The sequence below is a fragment of the Ammospiza caudacuta genome, chromosome 8 (assembly GCF_027887145.1).
Source record: "Ammospiza caudacuta isolate bAmmCau1 chromosome 8, bAmmCau1.pri, whole genome shotgun sequence".
In the NCBI taxonomy this organism is placed as follows: Eukaryota; Metazoa; Chordata; class Aves; order Passeriformes; family Passerellidae; genus Ammospiza; species Ammospiza caudacuta.
This window is the reverse complement of record NC_080600.1, coordinates 10,771,129-10,789,585: the sequence shown is the minus strand read 5'-3', so window position 1 is coordinate 10,789,585 and position 18,457 is coordinate 10,771,129. Positions and strand designations below refer to the sequence as shown.

The window sequence follows — 18,457 nt, the reverse complement described above, 5'->3', positions numbered from 1 at the left end:
AATAAAGTTGTACATATGTCTTTAACATAACTATCTGCAATATCTTCTGGTACCTTTCATCGTAAATTTCATATCCACATTTCAGTGAGACTTTTGAATTTTAGCCTTTGAAGAGAGGGCTATAAAACCTGGTCTTAAATGAGACCCACTCAGCTCCTAAGACACTAATTAACATGACTGGAATTTAGGCTCCTCAGAACATTTCCCAGGATTTCAAACCATGGACCAATACAGCAGGAGAGTCCTAAGGCACACAGGCTGCTTTCCGTGTAATTTTTACTATTTCCTTTTTATTAAACTAGCACAAAAAGGACATATTTACCCTTTGACAAAAGGCATACTTAATAGATTGTTTTTTTTAATTGGCTCACATTGCAAATTGGAAATTGAAAATTCCCATTAGAGAGGGGTAGGTTCAGAACACCTCAGTCAGTGCTACATTTTTGTGTGGGGGAAAGTGCTTCATTTTGCAAAAAGTGGATGGAAAGAGTAACTCAGGAGCACAGAGGAGCTCTCAAGGCAGGCTGCAGGACCTGGATCTGAGTTGCTTAGCTAACTACAAATTACACACAGATTCCGGTCCGGGGTTCCCCTGAGGCACAGCGCTAGGTGGGCACACACAGATTATAGTGAGGGGTCCTCCCGGGGCACAGCACTAGGTGGGCACACACAGACTGCAGTGCGGGCTGCCCCTGAGGCACAGTACTAGGTGGGCACACACAGATTCCAGTCCGGAGCACAGCACTAGGTGGGCACACTCAATTGCGGTCCAGGATCCCCCCAGGGCACAGCACAATGTGGGCACACACAGATTCCCAGCGGGAAGTTTCCATCCGCTGTTTAAATCCCGGCTGGGACACGCGGGGCGGGCACGGAGCGGCGCCGCCCTCGCACGGGCCCCGCCCCCGCCTCACGGCTGCCGGCCCCGCCCCGCCGCGCGCACGGACCGTTACCCCCGCCCCGCCCCCACCCCGCGCATGCGCACCCGCCACTCCCGCCGCGGGAACCAACCGCCGCCCGGCCCCTCCGTGCCCCCGCCGCCTCACGGCGCCCCGCCGCGCCGCGCCCCGCGCTTGCCTCCGCGTCCGGCGGGTTCTCCGCAGCGGCACCGGCGCCGGCGCCGCCTCAACCCCGCACAGCACGGCGCCCGCCACGGCTCACACTGCCGCTCTTGAAGAGTCCGCGCCCAGCTAAAGCGCAGCGCGGCGGGGCGGGGCCTCCCCCGCTCCTCAGGGGGAGGAGCGCGGCCAATCCGGGACGCCGGGGGGCGTGGCTCGGGGCGGGGGCGTGGCCTCCCGCCATTGGCGGGGCCCCGCCTGACGCGAGGACACCGCCCTCCCCTCACCCCCCCCGCGCGCCGGGGCTGTGTGGGAGGGGAGGGGGCAGCGGCGCTCCCCGCTCCGAACACCTTCAACTATTAACGCCCAGCGTGGGTAAAGAGCTAAAAAAACCTCCTAAACACACAGTTCGAGTTACTATCGCAAATAAACAACCCCCAAGTTCACATGCATCACACTGCCTCCCTCCGAACTCCCCCTGAGCGCCCTGAGGTGAACACGGGCACAGAGGGAGATGCCCCGTTTCCCCGCGGGCTTTGAAGTAACTGCAGACAAGCGTGAGATTGCATAGAAATGCTTTATTATGTTTATTTGACCAAAGTAATTAAAATAAGGCATTGCAAGTTAGATGTAAACATAGAGGTCAGCTGCACGGCAGGTGGCTGCTGCACAGTGAGCAGGTGTATGGCAACAACAGCAAGAGTGTCAATTTCTGCTTCTCAAGGGGAAATACAAATTCAAAGTTACATTAATATTTCATTTTATTTGTTATGAATATGGTTTCTCTCGAGATTTCATTCTGAAAAGCAAGGTTTCAATTCAACACAATGGGTTCAAGTCTGAAAGACCAAGAGGCCCAGAGATAAAATTCCCTTTCACAACTGCAGCTCTTGACACCTAGAGAACTACTCTGTATTGTACAAAGACATTTAAATTTTAAGTTCATTGAATATTAGATATCCTGCATGTGAGCACATTGTTATTACTAACATGTGCTTTAAGTGGCACTTCCTTTAAAGAACGTTATACAGCATATTTATTTTACTTACATTCTGATGTCTGATTTTACGCCATATATTAATATAGAAAAGGATTCTGCAAGACTCTGCAAAGTAGTAATCATCTGCCCTACTTGTCACTGACAATGTCTCTAGCAATAAGTTCCTTCATTATTTCATTGGTACCACCATAGATTGGCTGAACACGGGCATCCACAAAAGCTCTGAGGGAAGAAAAAAAAAAACAAGGAAATATTACAAACAATGCCTCGGAATGACCATATATTAAAAAAAAAAAAAAGAAAAAGAGCATTTTATCTTTAGAGATCCCTCTTTTCAAAGTATACTCTTCCCATTGATAAAGTAGCTCTTACTTTCTAAGAGGCCTCAACTCCCTGGAATATTACAACTTTCCAGGGTGCTGTGTGCCAAACCAGGAACTGGGTCAGCATCTCTTCCCTGTTTGTTTATAGTGTAAAGTCTCCACTATTGCCTCTAATTAAACAAAAAAAACCAAAGCCCTATAAACCCAGACTCCTGCTACTAACTCCACTCCCAATTCTTGTTCCTGGTGACAGCACACAGGATGATGACAGAGCTTTTCCATGTTCATTCTGCTTCCTCACACAGGAGCAATGTGGCATTCTCTGGAAATCTACTTATTACTAGACCTCAGAGACAATAAAACCCTGTGTGGGGAACTACTGAACACACAGACATGCAGGCGTTCAAGGACACCCCAAATTTGCCTTCTTTTAATAAGACAGTGCAGATCACCCACAAATTACACTCCATGAAAACATGGAGGAACAAGGGATTTTTAAAAAGCAACATTTCATACCCAATGTATTTAAAGTTAAAAAAAATCTGAACTTCCTCAGTTAAAAAAAATTAGCTTACTTATGACAACTGCACAGCAGTCCTGTGTTTGCTAGTTCTACTGTCAGATCACCACCTCTTTGATAAAATTAATAAAAACAGCACAAAATCTTCATTTAGTGTGTCACAGCCTGTACACAAACTTCACAGAAAATACATGAGGATATATAAATGCTCCATAAATGTCTCTAAATTCACAAAGTCAGAAAAAATGGGAATGGCAAATTTCTTTGTCTACATACAAATCTCTTAACCTCTTAATTTTCAAAGGTGTAAAAGAGCTGGATGTAACCAGTTATGCTCTTGATTCAATTAATTGATACTCAGTGGTAGAAAAAACAGGTTTTCTTCACCCACGTGCATTTAATTTCAGATAAAACATAAAACTAGCTCCCCTCATTTCTACTTTTTATAGTTTTACTTCTGTTTTTTTAATTCACCTTTTTTTTTCTAAAAAACCAACTTTTGTGAAAAAAAAAACCAGACAACAATTCCTGAACAGATCTTCAGTTGTTTGGAGAAACAAAGCAAAGCCTGCAGATATCTGTACAGTAATTTCAATTAAACACGATGAGAAAATGAACATAAATCACTACTAAGACTAAATAACTAACACACAGATACAGAGGAAGTGCTTCATTTGACTTTGCTGGTTATCTTTCATCACACAATCTGAAATGTTCCACTTACTTTGCAATTGGATACTCCCACATGTAGCCCCATCCTCCGTGCATCTGCACACACTGGGTAGCAATGCTGTTTTGGAGATCAGAACACCTTCAATGGCCAAAAGGAAATTTGCTGTTAGAAGGACATCATGTTGCAAAACATTACAGAAGATAAACATAACAAGACAAAACCAAAATATTATTGGTAAGAAATAAATACTGCTCAATTGAATGCATTAAAGGCTTGTTTCCTATCTGGGACAGGTTTTGGAGAAGAAAAGTTTTCAAAACAGACAGGCTTGTTTACCTTTCTCACAGGCCAAGAGAATCCTTTTGTGAAGCAAGTTGGTAGTCTCTTTTCTTGCCAAATCACTCAGCTTTGTCAGAAATTAACAACAAACCAGGCTTCCCCCCACCACTGCCATTAGCAACACACCAGGATACTCTCTGAGCATACCCATCACCTGGGCATAATTTATTTTCTGCAATAAACTTTCCCAATAGCTTTTTCTGCAATAGCCTTCAATTCTAAACATACTGTAATTCTCCAACAGCATTGGCTGACTACAAAATATGGATTTATAGCAAAAAAAAAAAAAAATAATTTCCAGCTCAAGCTGTTAGAAGACATGAAAAAAACACTTTCTAAGCATACAGCTTTCAGTGGCAACAGAAGAAATGAAAATGAAAAGCTAATTACTTCTCCTGGAATAATGGTCTTTTTCCCCAAACTATCCCCTCATTCATTTAAACCCTTACAGTTTATGATATCAAATGTAATTCTGCAGCTGTGAGTTACTGCAACTCTCTTTCCTAAATATAGTCTCAAATTCAAAATTTTAGGTATGTACCACAATCTGTCACCACAAGAAAAACCAAACCAAAACAACCCTACAGACCTTTTCCAGATATAAAAAAAGACATGCACAAACCAGGTTTTAAACTCCTTCAAAGCTCTAACTCAAGTCATTGACTATACAAAGAGTTTAAAGGAAAATTTGAGACTGGAGAGAATGTCCCAATACATTTGGGAATAAAGCAATTCTACATTCAAGCATTTTCTAGACCATTTAAGTGAGTCTTATGGAAGGGTCACAGGGACACCACTGGGGAGAGAGGAAACCCACAACAAATCATGCTGGTAAACAGCTGTGAAAGTGAGGGATTTTCAAAAGCCTTCTCAGGGAAATTTGTTGAGGAAGTGAGTCTGCATACCTCAGCTGGCATTAGTTGTTTTCTCCTCCTCAAAATGGAATGCCTTTGCTTCTGTACCTGGTACTTCTAGGTAATCACTGCCAGGAATAGCACTCAGAACCCTTCCTTCCATTGTAAATATTTCTGCTCTATACTTATTTTGAAAAGCTTAAAAACTGTGTGTGCATCTTACATAAACTTCTTTGCTTATGTCTCATGTGGGTTTTTTCCTCCTATCTTTGCAACAAGCTATAACTATACAAATTCATGTACCCACTACCTTAGATATTTCTTAGATATTGTTTTGATGGGGTAAAACTAAGTTAACACATGACACCACCAAGTACAGGATGAGGGAGAAGTTCTGGACAATATAGGAAAGCACTGCTCAGTCTCAGTTACAGCAACAGCTGTAGCTAACTATTTCTTCCCAAAACCAGATAGCTTTGAAAACTGGCTGGGCCAAACAGCTATTCTTAAGTAACCTTAACTAAGCAGTACCACAGAGCTTTATATAGATTTAAATTTAGCTCCAAATATTCAAATTTTTCTTTAATAAAAAAAAAACCAACAAAAAAAATTTAAAAAATTTAAAAAATTAAAACCAAAGAAAATTAAAAACCACCTAACAACAAATTGCTAACAATAAAATGCAATTTTTTTGTCTAAATACCAATGGAGCACTTGCCTTCACTTAAAGCTAAAGCAGAGGCATGACCTTGTTATTAATGGAAGCCTATTTTAAAAGTATGCCTTTATTTTGAAATTGATCTGGTTAACCAAACTTAGTTGTCAGTGTAACTCTGATTTTTGCTGCCCACACCACTGGAGTTCAGACCATGCCAGTGCCAGTCCCAGATGACTGTGAGCACATACCAGTACTTGGCCATGGAGGCTGTGGCAGAGTCCAGGCGTTTGTCTGCATGCAGCTGCAAACAGTTGTCCATAAAAGCTCGGCCCACACAAATCTGAGTCTTTATTTCAGCCAATTTGTGCTGTACTGTCTTGTTTTGGAAGAGGATAGAGAGGGGAGAGCAAAGAAATAAAGTGCAGTTAATACTTTAGGTAGAAAATGCAGCATTTTCCAAAAGGATTGCTGTTAGAAATCACTATTTCAAATTTTGGCTCTGTACATCAGAAGACACCAGACAATTATGTATTCACCAGTCCTATTAGACAAAGTTACTGCTCTTTACTTCTCAAGGTCAACTGAAAACACAAATTTAAGAGAAAAAGCACAAGAGAAAGGGAAAACAAATTCCTAGAGAGCACATGGCAGAAGGCCCAGAGCGCTCTGTCACTCGGCTCCCTCTGGCGAGGAATGTCCTTTCACTCTGTAGAGCCATGAACTTTCCCAATTAATAACACTTCACCATCTGCTGAATGCTTTTTCTATGTATTCTTCAGAGTTTAAGCTACATGCAAAGAGACTGAAGCAAAAAAATAAAAGGAATTTTAGAATATCAAAGTTTTTCAGCACCAAGTTCTGTTGTATTGGAAGAGAGGTTTAGATAGAAGAAGTAAAATCCATCATAAGGTTATGTAAAACCAGACCAGGCAGGCATTCAAACATCTTCTTGTAATTCTGGTAGGGAAGGAATAAAAACATCACCCACTAACAGAAGTTCTTTCTTATTTCAGTTCTAGAAATATATATTAAAAAAAAAATCTTGCTTCCCTTGACAAGAAATACACTGGAACAGTGTACTGCTACAAGGAAAGAATTCATTTCAAATGCTGTAATGTGGCATGACTAAATGAATTAGCCCAAGGCAGAGCTCTAATTGGAAAGGATTATTTATAATATGCACACTCAAGTCATCAGCAACAAAAAAGATATGCAGGAATTCATTATTTTGGCAAAAATAATATACTTTATAAAATTTATTGTCTGCCTGCTGGTGGCCTGGCCTAAATAGGGAGATTATTTTGGAGATCTCTGCACAGTGATCTACTACAAATAGGAAGCATCTCCTACCTACATTTAAACAAGTTAAAATACAGTTCTTTTGTGTTTCAGTCACACAGTGAAAATTCCATCTGGAATTATGGATTCCTGAAGGTTAACTTTAAAAACCATGAAGATCATAATTCCCTGAAGGATATCTAGCATTCCAGCCTCTAAAAGTTTCAGCTCTGGTGCTCTTCACAACTAAAGATTTGAGTCTGACAGTCTCAAGACGTGGAAATGGATTTTTTTGCTAATTATTTCAAAAGTATATCAAAAAAGGAAAGAGGCAGCCAACATCTTTAGCCCATATGAGTCAGTTCTATCCTCTAAACCAAACATGCAGGAGCTTGGCCTCCTTCAGCCCTAACAGTTAATGCTGTTGTCAGGAAAATTGTATTATAGCAATCCTGTGGAAAGCAATATCTATTTTATGACTGCAGCTAAAGAGTGTAGGCACAAATATCTCAAAACTCAATTACCTGCCCCCATCAGGAGTGAGCTCTGCCCACAGAGCATCAGCCAGCAGTTTTACACACAGCCACACAAACACCCAGACTGCTGCTGCCTGAGGAATCTCATTACAACATTCATGAAGCACCTCCACAGCACTCAGGCAGCAAGGTCACTCCTGGGAGTCCCCCTCCTCCAGGAACATCCAAAATAATTTTTTTGCAATGCTCTGTGTGCAGAGGAACACAGGACCTGCACAGGCAGCCCCCCAAAAGGATTTTAGGCACAGACAAACAGAGGCAGGTGTGATGGAGTCTGTGATTAGGACCTCTGGCAGTAAAATGCAAGCCTGAGATGAACAAGGGAATCATTCTTCAGCAGCAGCCAGGATACTTCCTGCTATTTCCTCCTAAGAAACAGCACTGCTGGGAGGCTACCTACCCAAGTCATAAAATACATACAATTAAGGCTCTTCTTTAAAATTATTCTTTTTGCATTCCAAAAATGAAAAATAAGCATAGAGGCAAAGAACAGCCCCAGTGAAAGCTTTGAAAATGACCCTTTAAAATCAGCCCAGTGATTTTCATTTGGTCACTACTTCACATGCACAGCCATACAGCAAACACACACAAGAATCTGTACACAAGCAGCTCAGTTCTAACTCACCTGCAAATGTGCAATTGTCTTCCCAAAAGCTTTTCTTTGCCTCACATAATTCCTTGTCTCTTCAAACATGAATTCACAGCTAGCAAGAGCCATATCAGCAATTAGCAGTCTTTCCTTTTGAAACACAAATTCCAGAATGCAGTTGAGTTAGTCCTACATTTCTCCACATCAGATGCACAATTAGGACACAGATGTTCAGTGCTGCTCATTAAGGGAGTGGGAGCAGAAGTCACATAAAACATGAAACCAGACATACTGCATTACTGAAATTAATGAGTTGGACAAATGCCTTGCTGTCTAAAGCTCACTTTTAAGGCTTTACTGGTGTAATGCTCCATTACAATGACTCAAAAAATAGCTACAGATCGACCACAGGAATCTTACTGACTGAAAAATTCACATCAGATTCTGTTTCAATTATTGGCTTCCACTGCTCAGCTAAAACAACAACTGTATTTAACAATTTCAATAGGACAACTCGAGGGGGGGAAAAGCCTACAAAAAAAAGTCTTGTTTTTCCTTCATTGCACAGTGGAAAACAAAAACTAAATGCAAAACAATTTTTTCTGGCAACATTGAAACAGTCTGATGCTTTGCATTGAATCTGTTCATGGGACATCTATTTAAAGCATTAAAAGATTTCCTTTGATCAGGTTTTGTATTTACTCACAGTGTAAAATTAAAAAATACGATCCCTACTAAATGAGGCAACTATGTCATGGCTTTGACAAAGCACAGACACATTCTGGAAAACAACATTGCCTCCTTGTCCTCCAAAATAATTCCCAAACTTCATAAACTGACTTGTAAAGTAGCAAGGTATTTTGGCAGCTAAACAATTTCTTTACTTTGTTGTATGAACAGAATTCCATGTAACTTTAATATGTTTCTACTTGTAGAAGAGTTAGAACAGCAGTGCTTGTTTCTTGAAAGAGAATGCCCAATGAATCAGAGATGTCGAAGCTAAACATAATTTACTAACCAAAGTGCTTCCATACTAGAAGTACACAAGAAATCTGTGGTATGTTTTTTTAATACACTACCCTCAGGTTTTTCAGTAGCTGGGTTGCTGATTAAGAGATCTGTCTTTGAGCTGGTGGGATATCGTTACTTTTAGCAATGCCCAAAGAATTCTACACCTAGCACTGTGTGCTTCAGTTAAAAATCAGCAGTATCAACAAAACATTGCACACAAGGCTGTCAGAGACTGGAAAAGATCGATGTCTTGAGACATTTTGGGATGCATGTGTGGGCAAGGGGCAGGATGGGCCCTGCTCTGCACACCACAGTTCCCAGAAAATCCTGCAGTGTCTGCCAGCTGTGCCACACTGCAGGCAGTGCCCCAGTCTTGCCAAAGCCAGCTCCTGAGTGACCACAGTCCCATCTGGGAGGGTCAGGGTGCCTCTGGGGTTTAAAAGGCTGACCACAAGGGGATGTGTCTTGACCCTACCAGCTTCTAGGAGTCTCTACCTCATCATCACTGGAACTCAGGAGTTGGTAGTTACATGTGTGTTTTTCTGTATTTTTTCTAGCTCTAATTCTTTTTCCATTTTGGGTCATGTAACATCAGACAGGTTTAAAGGTTGCTAAGTTAAACAGACTAAGTTAATGCTAAGGCATGAGTTTTATGTTAATTGGAGGTCCTTTGTCTAAGTTCCTTGATTTTCTACATTTTGCCAGTCAACTTGTATAAATTTGATCTCTTGAGTATATCTGGTTGCTATTTCTCCTGTGAGCTTAACCCATAGAAATGTTTTGGGGTTTTACAAAGGCATCCCGCTTCAGCAACCCAGGTGGCTCACCACAATACATGAACTTCACAACTAATGACAAAATCTGTGTCTGTGTTCTTCCTGCAGACAGCAAACACTCACATTCCTTTTACCTGAGGCAGCTCTGCCATCAGATAGTAGAAGCCTTTGTTCTCTTTTCCAAGCAAGGCACTGGCTGGCAACCGCACATCTTCGAAAAACAGCTCTGCTGTGTCCTAAGATTTAAAAGGCAACAGTTGAGTCTGACATTCTCATCCCATTAGACTAATTTTTTCCTATTGTTTTCTTGCTACTGTGCACCTTAACTTGAAATCCCAGATTTAGCCTGGAAGGATCCTCCAGAAGTCACTGAGCTTACATCCTACTCAGAGCAGCTCCAGAAAAACAATCAGCTGAGGGCCCTTGTCTAGTTAAGCTTTCCAAAGCTCAAAAGATAAAGGCTCCAAACCTCTCTCAGCCCCTGTGCAAGTATCCAACCATTTTCCTGGTGGATCTTTTTTCCTAATACCTGCTAAGAATTTTCCTTAATGTAACTTGTCTCCTTTGCCACTCTCCTCCTCAAAAAAGGATGAGGTCCCAGCACCTCTATAGCTAAATACATCAGTAAATTCCTGTTCTTTCAGGCTTCTTCACAGCAAATGCATCCAGCTTGCTCAGCCTCTCTTTGCACATCCTATGCTTCAGACCTCCACAGGTAAAATCAGGATCCATTACATTGCATGTTTGTGCTCTGAAGTCTAACAACTAGAACAGAACCATAGTTCCATCTTGTATTTATTTAGCAGCTGCCAGGCATTAAGTGGGTTTAGACTTCCTCCAATTCTATAGCATTAGAGGTTGTATGAACTCACTTGAGCTTTCAGGCCAATTTTGTTGAGTTTGCGCCCTTTGATGAAACCTTTTGTTCCGTTTTCCACCAGGAAAAGGCTGATGCCGTGAGCAGGGGATCGGGCCTCCCGGTCTGTAACCGCAACCACGATCACCACGTCGCTCATCCAACCATTAGTGATGAACACCTGCAAGAAAAAGGAATTTAGAATAAAGCAAGGTGGATAGAGGTTACAAGAGATCATCTAGTAGCAGGAAGTAAAATTACATTGGCACTTCCAGAGGTGAACTGAAATGCAAGTTCAAGTGTCAAGAAGAATTTCAAGGTTTTGATATAAAGTGTTTAGGAATGAGGCAGTCATTAATTTGAGAAGTATTGTGTGACACAAAAGTGTGAACTTAAAGAATGCACAGATCTGTTTCTTCTGTCTGTCCCATGATAAAGAAGGAATACAGTATCAAATGTAGATATTAAATAAATAAACACAGAGGTTCCCTTGTCTAGAAATTAAATTATTTAGGCATAACACTCAAAGCTACCAACAGCTTCTTGTCACAACTGTTTACTATTACCCTGCAGAACAACTCATGAGCTGTCAAATGGATCCATCTTCAATCCAGCAAAAGAAAGCTTTCTGTCCTGTCACTTCAAATGAGTGGCATGGACACCTTTTTAGCACCTATGCATATATATCTGCTTGCACATGCTCTCACCACTGAAACTGTACTAAGAAGTCTCTATTGGACTGTTATCACAGCAGTACAAAATAAAATGAAGACATTTCATAGCTTTCAAAAAAATGGTCTGTTGAACCAACACTCCCACTTCAACATTACTTCTGCCTTCTTATTTTTCATTATGGTAATGAAAAAAACTGCTTTGCCACAGCTTGACAACACAGTGAGAGCATCTGACACATTGTTTTGTTTTTTTCCAAACAAGACCAGCAAGCTCCTGAATAAATATTGCATTGTGGCAGCACAAGTTTTCACTCAGGCCACAGAAGATTTCACAGCAGTACTATATACACTTTATTGTTAAACATCAGTACTGAGAACCATACTGCTCATACTACACAGCACATTTTCCCCCCCTCTCCTTCACAGTTTAAGGGAAAATAAGCCTTTTAATAGGCTTATTTTAAAGCTACAAAAAACAACCTATACAAGCCTGCCTATAAATCAGTTTGTAAATTGCCTGCAACAGACATATCTCATACCTAGAAAAAGAAAAGGTAACTGGACACCTACAACATAACCCAGACAAAAAACCCAAACTAAAAGGATTGGGAGGAGATTCTGAGAGAAGTGTACATCCTGCTGCATTCAGCTAAATGTGTTCAGTTCCTAAAGCCAATGAGTAGTATGTATGTCAGTGCACTTACCTTACTCCCATTAAGAATCCAGTCACTTCCATCTTTTTTTGCATATGTCCGTACTCCCTGCAAGTCACTGAAACAGAATTCAAAAGGTCCTTCAAGAAACCATTCCAGAAGCTGCATTTGTATCTTGGATTCTATGCAGTACCGAATAAGGTAGATTTTATACCATGCAGACATGGGCTCAGTGAGAGAATAGTGAGACACCATGAAACAGGTGAGTAACAGAAGCCACAAGCAGGGTGTGGAAAGGGATGATAAATCTGTGCAGCCATACAGGAGCACCAGGTCCCATTTCCCCATCCCTGCTTGTGGGAGGTGGTGCAATGCAAACACTGACATCAACAGGTCAGCATCCACTTACACAGTACACCTCAGACAACAAATGGCAGATAAAACCAATCCTCTTCACAGGCTCAGTCCTGATCAGGAGGCTCTGTGAAAAGCCACGAGCAACATCTGCCATTTGGAGAAACCTCACACCAGCAGGTTTTGTACTTCACGTGTCCCTCTCTCTCTTGCAAACAGGTCAGATCAGCAGCATCCACTCCAAACATGTGCTGGGCAAGGAGGGAAATTTCTCTGAAAGGATTCAGAGAAAAGAAAAACAAGGTGTTCTGTTCTACAGAAAAGCTAATAGTTAAGCCAAGCCTCCTTTACCAAAGTATGTAATTTCCCACTTTTTTTCTCATGTTGTAAGTATGTTCACATGCAAGCAAGTTGATAACTATAAACTCAGACTGCAGAAGCAAATACAAAGCATATTTGCCCACAGTGGGACAATACAGAAATGGATTCTGAGCTACTATCTTGAAATGACAAACCTGTAATAAAGTAATCTATAACAGGTGTTTTGAGTCTTGCCTATAATGGGGGATAATCTAGTCTGCAAAGTAACTAACCAGGAGGCTCAGAATGTTTTTTTCACTGACAAAGCAACAGACAGCAAATAACGCTGAGACCATTATTTTAGTACTTGGCTTACCTGCCAGCCCCAGGCTCTGTCATGGCAATAGCTCCAATGCACTTGCCTGCAACCATCTGGGGGATGAAGTGTTTAATCTGCTCTTCAGAGCCATAGTTGGCAATGTAGGGCATGACTATATCTGAGTGAAGGCTGAACCCTGGGCCTGTACAGTTAACATACATCCTGGAAAAAAAGGGGAGGGGGGAAGTTCAGGAAAAAATACTAACAAAGACTTGAACACTGAACTTGCACCATTACAACACAAACACAATAGCGAAGAGAACCCCACAACACAGAAGTCTCAGAGATATTTTACCATTATTTACAGAATTTAATTTCACAGCCAAATGGGTACATAACCTACCAGGCTATAAAAAAAGCTTCCCCCAGTCACAAAGCCAATGTTACTCAAACAATGACACAGAATACTTAAAACAGGAGGGATTTACATAGATGTAAACTATCCTTTCCACAGGGAAGATAAGATCGTTTTCTGTAAGGAAATGTAGTCCACAATTAGAATAACTTATGAAAAACAAAATACAGTCACAGACAATAAGATCATGGAAATTCTTCCTGAAGCATGCAGTACTCACTGCTCCTCCCAGACAATGGCTGAAGAGAGAATATCTGCTCCAATGCCTCCATGCTTTTCAGCAATAGCAACACCCAGCAAGCCCTGCTGTCCAGCCTTTTCCCAGAGCTCCCTGCTCACTTGGCCATCCTTCTCCCACCTGTGGGATGAACACACAGCCAGGGTCACACACTGAACTCCCCACGTGCTCCTGCTTACCTGCTTCACACCGAACACCAGCAGACAGTGTGAAGGGACACAGAGCTGTCTGTGTCACAGCCAAGAAACAGCGGCTTAACCACACAGCTTCTAATCTGCAAGTCCACAGATGACACTGGCATTGCAGGGACACCAGCTGCACAACAAGTCTGAACTCCTGCTGCCAATGTGTAACCTGACAAGATTTCATTAAGACTTGTTACGATTCTTACACCAGACTGGGATTTAGGCAATTTAGCCCCAGCCATCTGGATAATTACAGAGAGGTCTTTATCCTCCTAACATTCCATTTGTAAATGCACTTTTACCCACATAAAAAATGAGTATCACTGTATTATATTATTTATTATATTATCATTATCATTTTATTATATATGATATATATATTATATTTACTTTATACTATAGTATAGTTCTACTATAGTTCTACTATAGTTCTACTATAGTTCTACTCATCATTATATTTCATCAAAGATTTCAACTCTACCAATGAAAAATGCTTTATCAGAACCAATGATATAATTTAATCAGTTTTGTATAAAAATCTGCCCCTGTGCACTTCTTATGAGTCAGTACTGTATCTTGGTAAATTACTACTTAAAGGTCCTTTCAAGTTTGTGTAAATAGATAGTTGAGGCTTATCTGCTGACAGCTGGCAAACTTTAACACCATAGGAATCACCTATTCCTGGAAAATTAGTGCCTCTTTATGGGATTTGCCAACTCAATAGGGATGGCCATTAATGGTCCAGGTTTTCTCTTTTTAAAATGCCTTTATTTTCTAATGCCACAGTTTAAAAATGATATGGTAAACAGATGATTTCAGAGACATTCCTCTGACACACCTGTGTGCAGCAGAGCCATACCACAGCTATTTACCTGCAGTTAATCAAGTATCTTAAACTACATACAAAACAGAACCATAGAATCACAGAATGGTTTGGATTAGAAGGGACCTTGAAGCTTATCCAGTTCTGACCCCCTCCCATGGGCAGGAACACCTTTCACTAGCCCAGGTTGCTCCAAGCCCCATCCAACCTGGCCTTGAACACTTCAGCAATGGGGCAGCCACAGCTTCTCTGGGCAAACTGTTCCATATTCTGATCTGTGAATCCATAAGCTGATTCACAGAGCTTTTGCTCCTACACTGGAAATCTTAATCTCTTAAATCTTAAATCTCTTTTTACCATCTTCTCTTTCGCCCTGATCCCCACTTTCAGGGACATTGCTGTCTCTCCTTCACCCAGCACCAAAGCTTCTCCTCCTCCCAATATCCAGTTAATGTTCTGTGCCTGAGGCCTCCTTGTTGCCTTGAAAGGTGTGAAAACAGAGGTTCAGAGGCCACTGAAGTGATGCAAGAATTCAAGTTGAACTTGATACAGCCTCACTAAGAAATTGTTGTGTCAGCAAGGTGGCAAATAGGATCTTCAGAAACCTCAAGCAGAGTCAATACAAGTCCACAAAGCTGCCCTGGAAGTCCTTCCAACACAAAATGAGGGAAAACATCTGCTTTTATGGACAGAATATGACTGTACAGTGGAAGAACATACTGCTAAAAGGTTATAGTTTGAGGATTAAAAAAAATCCAAACTGTCACCAACCTTGCTGTAAGCCTCCTGCTGCTCATTCCTGCCCCAGAGCCATGATGTTCCACCCACACAATCGAGGCACCTCAGCTGTTTGTGGATACACACTTCAGCTGTGTCAGGAGCCTCTCATCTAGCAGGGCCATTTCAGAATAAGCCCTTTGCTATCCCTTGCTTACCCTGAGCTAATTTCTTTCATTTTCACCACTATAATGTGATTGCATATGATTAAAATAAGGGCTAAAACCACCCTCCAGCTCTAGTTCAGTGGCATTGCAACACTTCTACTCGGTACAGAAAATGCACATATTTCCACAGAAACAAATAAATAAAGAAATTCAAACAAAGATGTTTTGTGCAAGTTTCTTGGTAATACATAATTCACCTCACCATGCTGTAGGTACTTGCATGTAGCTACAAAATCTACTGCAAGCCAGTAAGAGATGATCAAAGCCTTTTTCAGTGACTATTTTCCAGTAGTGTGGGAACTCAACTGCCCCCCAGCTCTACCCCAAAAACATCTGTGTCACTTAATCCTAGAGGCAGGGAAACTTTGCTGCAACTCTGCAAACTGCATTTATCTGCTTGTGGGCATAAGCTGAGGATGCCCACACTAAAGCTCAAAGGATGCATTCAATTTTGATTATGTGATTTTTCCTCCATGCATGACTTTTATAGGTTTGTTTTCATTTGGCAAATTTGAAATAGAAAGCTTGTAGATAAAAACTAATAATCTTTATATCCTGCTGTGTCAGAAGTAACACCACAGAAAGCATTTTGGGGAAAAATGAATTTTGGCAAACCAAAATGTTTAGGAGGTTATCTTACTCTGCATGAAAAGGCAGCACTTCTTCTTGAAAGAATTTCCTGGCACTCTCCCTGAAGATATCATGATCTGATGAGAAGATCCTCCGAGTGCCTATGTCAGTCAAAGTTTTAGCAGAAGATGGCTCCAGGCGCTTTGTGCCATGCTGTTCGGTCTGGAGAGGACTGGAAAAAGACAAATTCATGCATCTGTTAGGATGCAGGCACCCTATTTGCCTTTCAAAAGGGAGGAAACTCCTGTGTTACTAAACACAGCTCACATACCAACTCTGGCACACCATGAGGTGTAAAGGATACCCATGAGAAATACAAAGAACTGACATACACTGGGCTATTAATGGAGGCAAAACAAGGCTGGTTTGTTCTTAACACTTCAAATAAATTAAAAACAATAATAATACATATATAAGAATAAAATTACCCTAAGGAAAACAAAAGAATACTTCAATCAAAAAACCCCAACCAAACAAAAAAAAAAAAATCAAACAAAAAAACCCAAAAAACTGAAACAACGGTGAATGTCAGTAGTAGAAACCACACAAGGAAAGTATAATTATGAAATAAGAAAGAAGGGGTTAAAACACTTTTGTAGGGGTTGGGAACATCAAGGATAACATACCACTTCAAGGCTGAAATGAAAATTCACTTCTCATATTTGTGCATTGGATTTTTTTACTTTCTTTTATTGTATTGCTATGAAACATCAGAAACTTCAAGTAGAGAACTGAGTACATGGAAAAGGCATTCACTTTTCCCTTCTCAAACTATTTTGTCAGCCTCAATTCCTCTGCACACCACCTGTGTGTAGTTCTACAGAACTGAGCTGAGCCTGTGCTTATTTACTCTGCTACAGAGACAGAAGTCTCTATTTACTACCACATGTAGCTACTCAGGCTCTGCCAAGGCAATAATCTCCCTGAAACACAGACTCTACTTCTAATAATATTTGAAAAAAACGAGATACAGCAACTTGCCTGTTGAGTACTTTGAACCCTCAAAGCTAGACACACAGTGACTCAAAACCTCCACCTTATTTTTAAAGCTGCTTAAGACGATGTTGAGTTTTATTTAAGCCCAACCTTTTGTTGAACTGTGTCACACAGGGAAGGGCCTGGCTGCTCCCTTCTTCTCATACTGGGAAGGACAAGCGGCTGGTCAGGGAAGGTGTGATCCCACTCCTGCCCGGGGAACGCGGTGTCCGGGCAAGGTCGCTGTCACTGTCACTGTCACCTGCTGCCAGCACGGGACCCGCCGCTCCCGGCAAGTGGAGCAAAGGTCGGCACATCCCGGCCATGGATGTGCCGGGACTCCCGGGGCTCCCCACACACACACAGCGCCCGTAACACTCCCGTTACACCTATACAAACGCACCCACACCCTCCGAGCACACTGAGGTGCGCACACACACCCGCACAGAATGGATATAATAATACGAGATCATACAGCCAGCCCCGAGCAGCCGGCCAAAGCCATTCACCCCGCGGTCTTTACGGAAGCCAAGCTTAGGGGAGCTCCGCCACCCTCACGGCTCGCTGCCCTCCACGGCCGGTCCCACTCACCTGGGCTGGGCGGAGAAGGGCCGGCAGCCGGCGGCCCTCAGGAGGCCGCGCAGGCGGAGCAGCCGCGTCGCCATCTTACGGGGCAGGGCGGGACAGGACAGGGCGGCACCGCCGCTGCAGCCCGCGAGTTATCCCTGTGCCCGCCCACCTTCGGCTGGAAATCCCTTCCGGGACAGAGGCGGAGTGCCGTGAAACAGCCGTGTAATTAATGTTTTTGTAATGTAGCTTTGCTGTCACGTCGCGGAAGGCAGCGGCAGCAAAGCCGGACGAAGGGTTGTGCGCTGAGTGATGGCAGCCGGTGTGAGGGGCGAGGCGCCGGGCCATGGCTCCATCCTCCTCCTCCTCCTCCTCCTCCTCCTTTTTCTTTTCTTCTTCTTCTTTCCCCTCAGGAAAGGGGGTGTCACCCCTCCTGAGGGAGTATGGAGGGAAGCTGAGGGCTGCCCCTCCCTGGGCCTTTTCACCATTTCGCCTTCGTGGGCCGGCTCCTCCTGCTGTCAGCAGGTTTTGATTGGCACAACCTGCCTTCCAAAATAATTTAGCACACTTTTTGTGTGGGTTTTTTTTTTTTTTAGTTTATTTTTAGGGTTTTGTTTGTTTTGAGGGTTGTTTGTTTTGGTGTGGGGTTTTTGTTTTTGTTTTGTTTTTTGTTTGTTTTTGGGGTTTTTTTGTGTGTTTTTTTTTATTTGTTTGTTTTGTTTTTTGGGATTTTTTGTGGGTTTTTTTGCTTGGTTCTTTTGGCCTTTTCTCTGCGGATTTTTTTGGGGGGCTTTTTTGTTGTTTTTGTTGGTTTGGGGTTTTTTTTGTTGTTGTTGTTGTTTGTTTGTTTTTTGGAGTTTTTTTTGTGTGTATGTATTTGGGGGTTTTTTTCTTCTTTGAATCCCGGTT

The 18,457-nt window shown here is 42.1% G+C and overlaps 2 protein-coding genes across 2 annotated transcripts in view; both read right to left on the bottom strand.

Moving 5' to 3' along the window:
• The window catches only part of KANSL1L (KAT8 regulatory NSL complex subunit 1 like), a 61,262-nt gene extending 60,250 nt beyond the window's left edge, over positions 1-1,012 (bottom strand). Inside the window, exon 1 of the mRNA XM_058809713.1 lies at positions 986-1,012. The gene's annotated coding sequence lies outside the window, so the exon portion shown is untranslated. The remainder of the gene's footprint in view (positions 1-985) is intronic.
• Positions 1,013-1,616: 604 nt separating this feature from the next.
• On the bottom strand, positions 1,617-17,692 carry ACADL (acyl-CoA dehydrogenase long chain). Its single transcript, XM_058809456.1, has 11 exons — positions 17,573-17,692; positions 16,017-16,178; positions 13,407-13,544; positions 12,829-12,993; positions 11,850-11,916; positions 10,488-10,652; positions 9,750-9,851; positions 7,865-7,978; positions 5,674-5,801; positions 3,626-3,712; positions 1,617-2,280 (listed from the first exon to the last, which is right to left on the bottom strand). Exons 1-11 carry the CDS (start codon positions 17,644-17,646, stop codon positions 2,187-2,189), a joined length of 1,296 nt encoding a protein of 431 aa, XP_058665439.1. The 5' UTR covers positions 17,647-17,692; the 3' UTR covers positions 1,617-2,186.
• Positions 17,693-18,457: the final 765 nt, after the last annotated feature.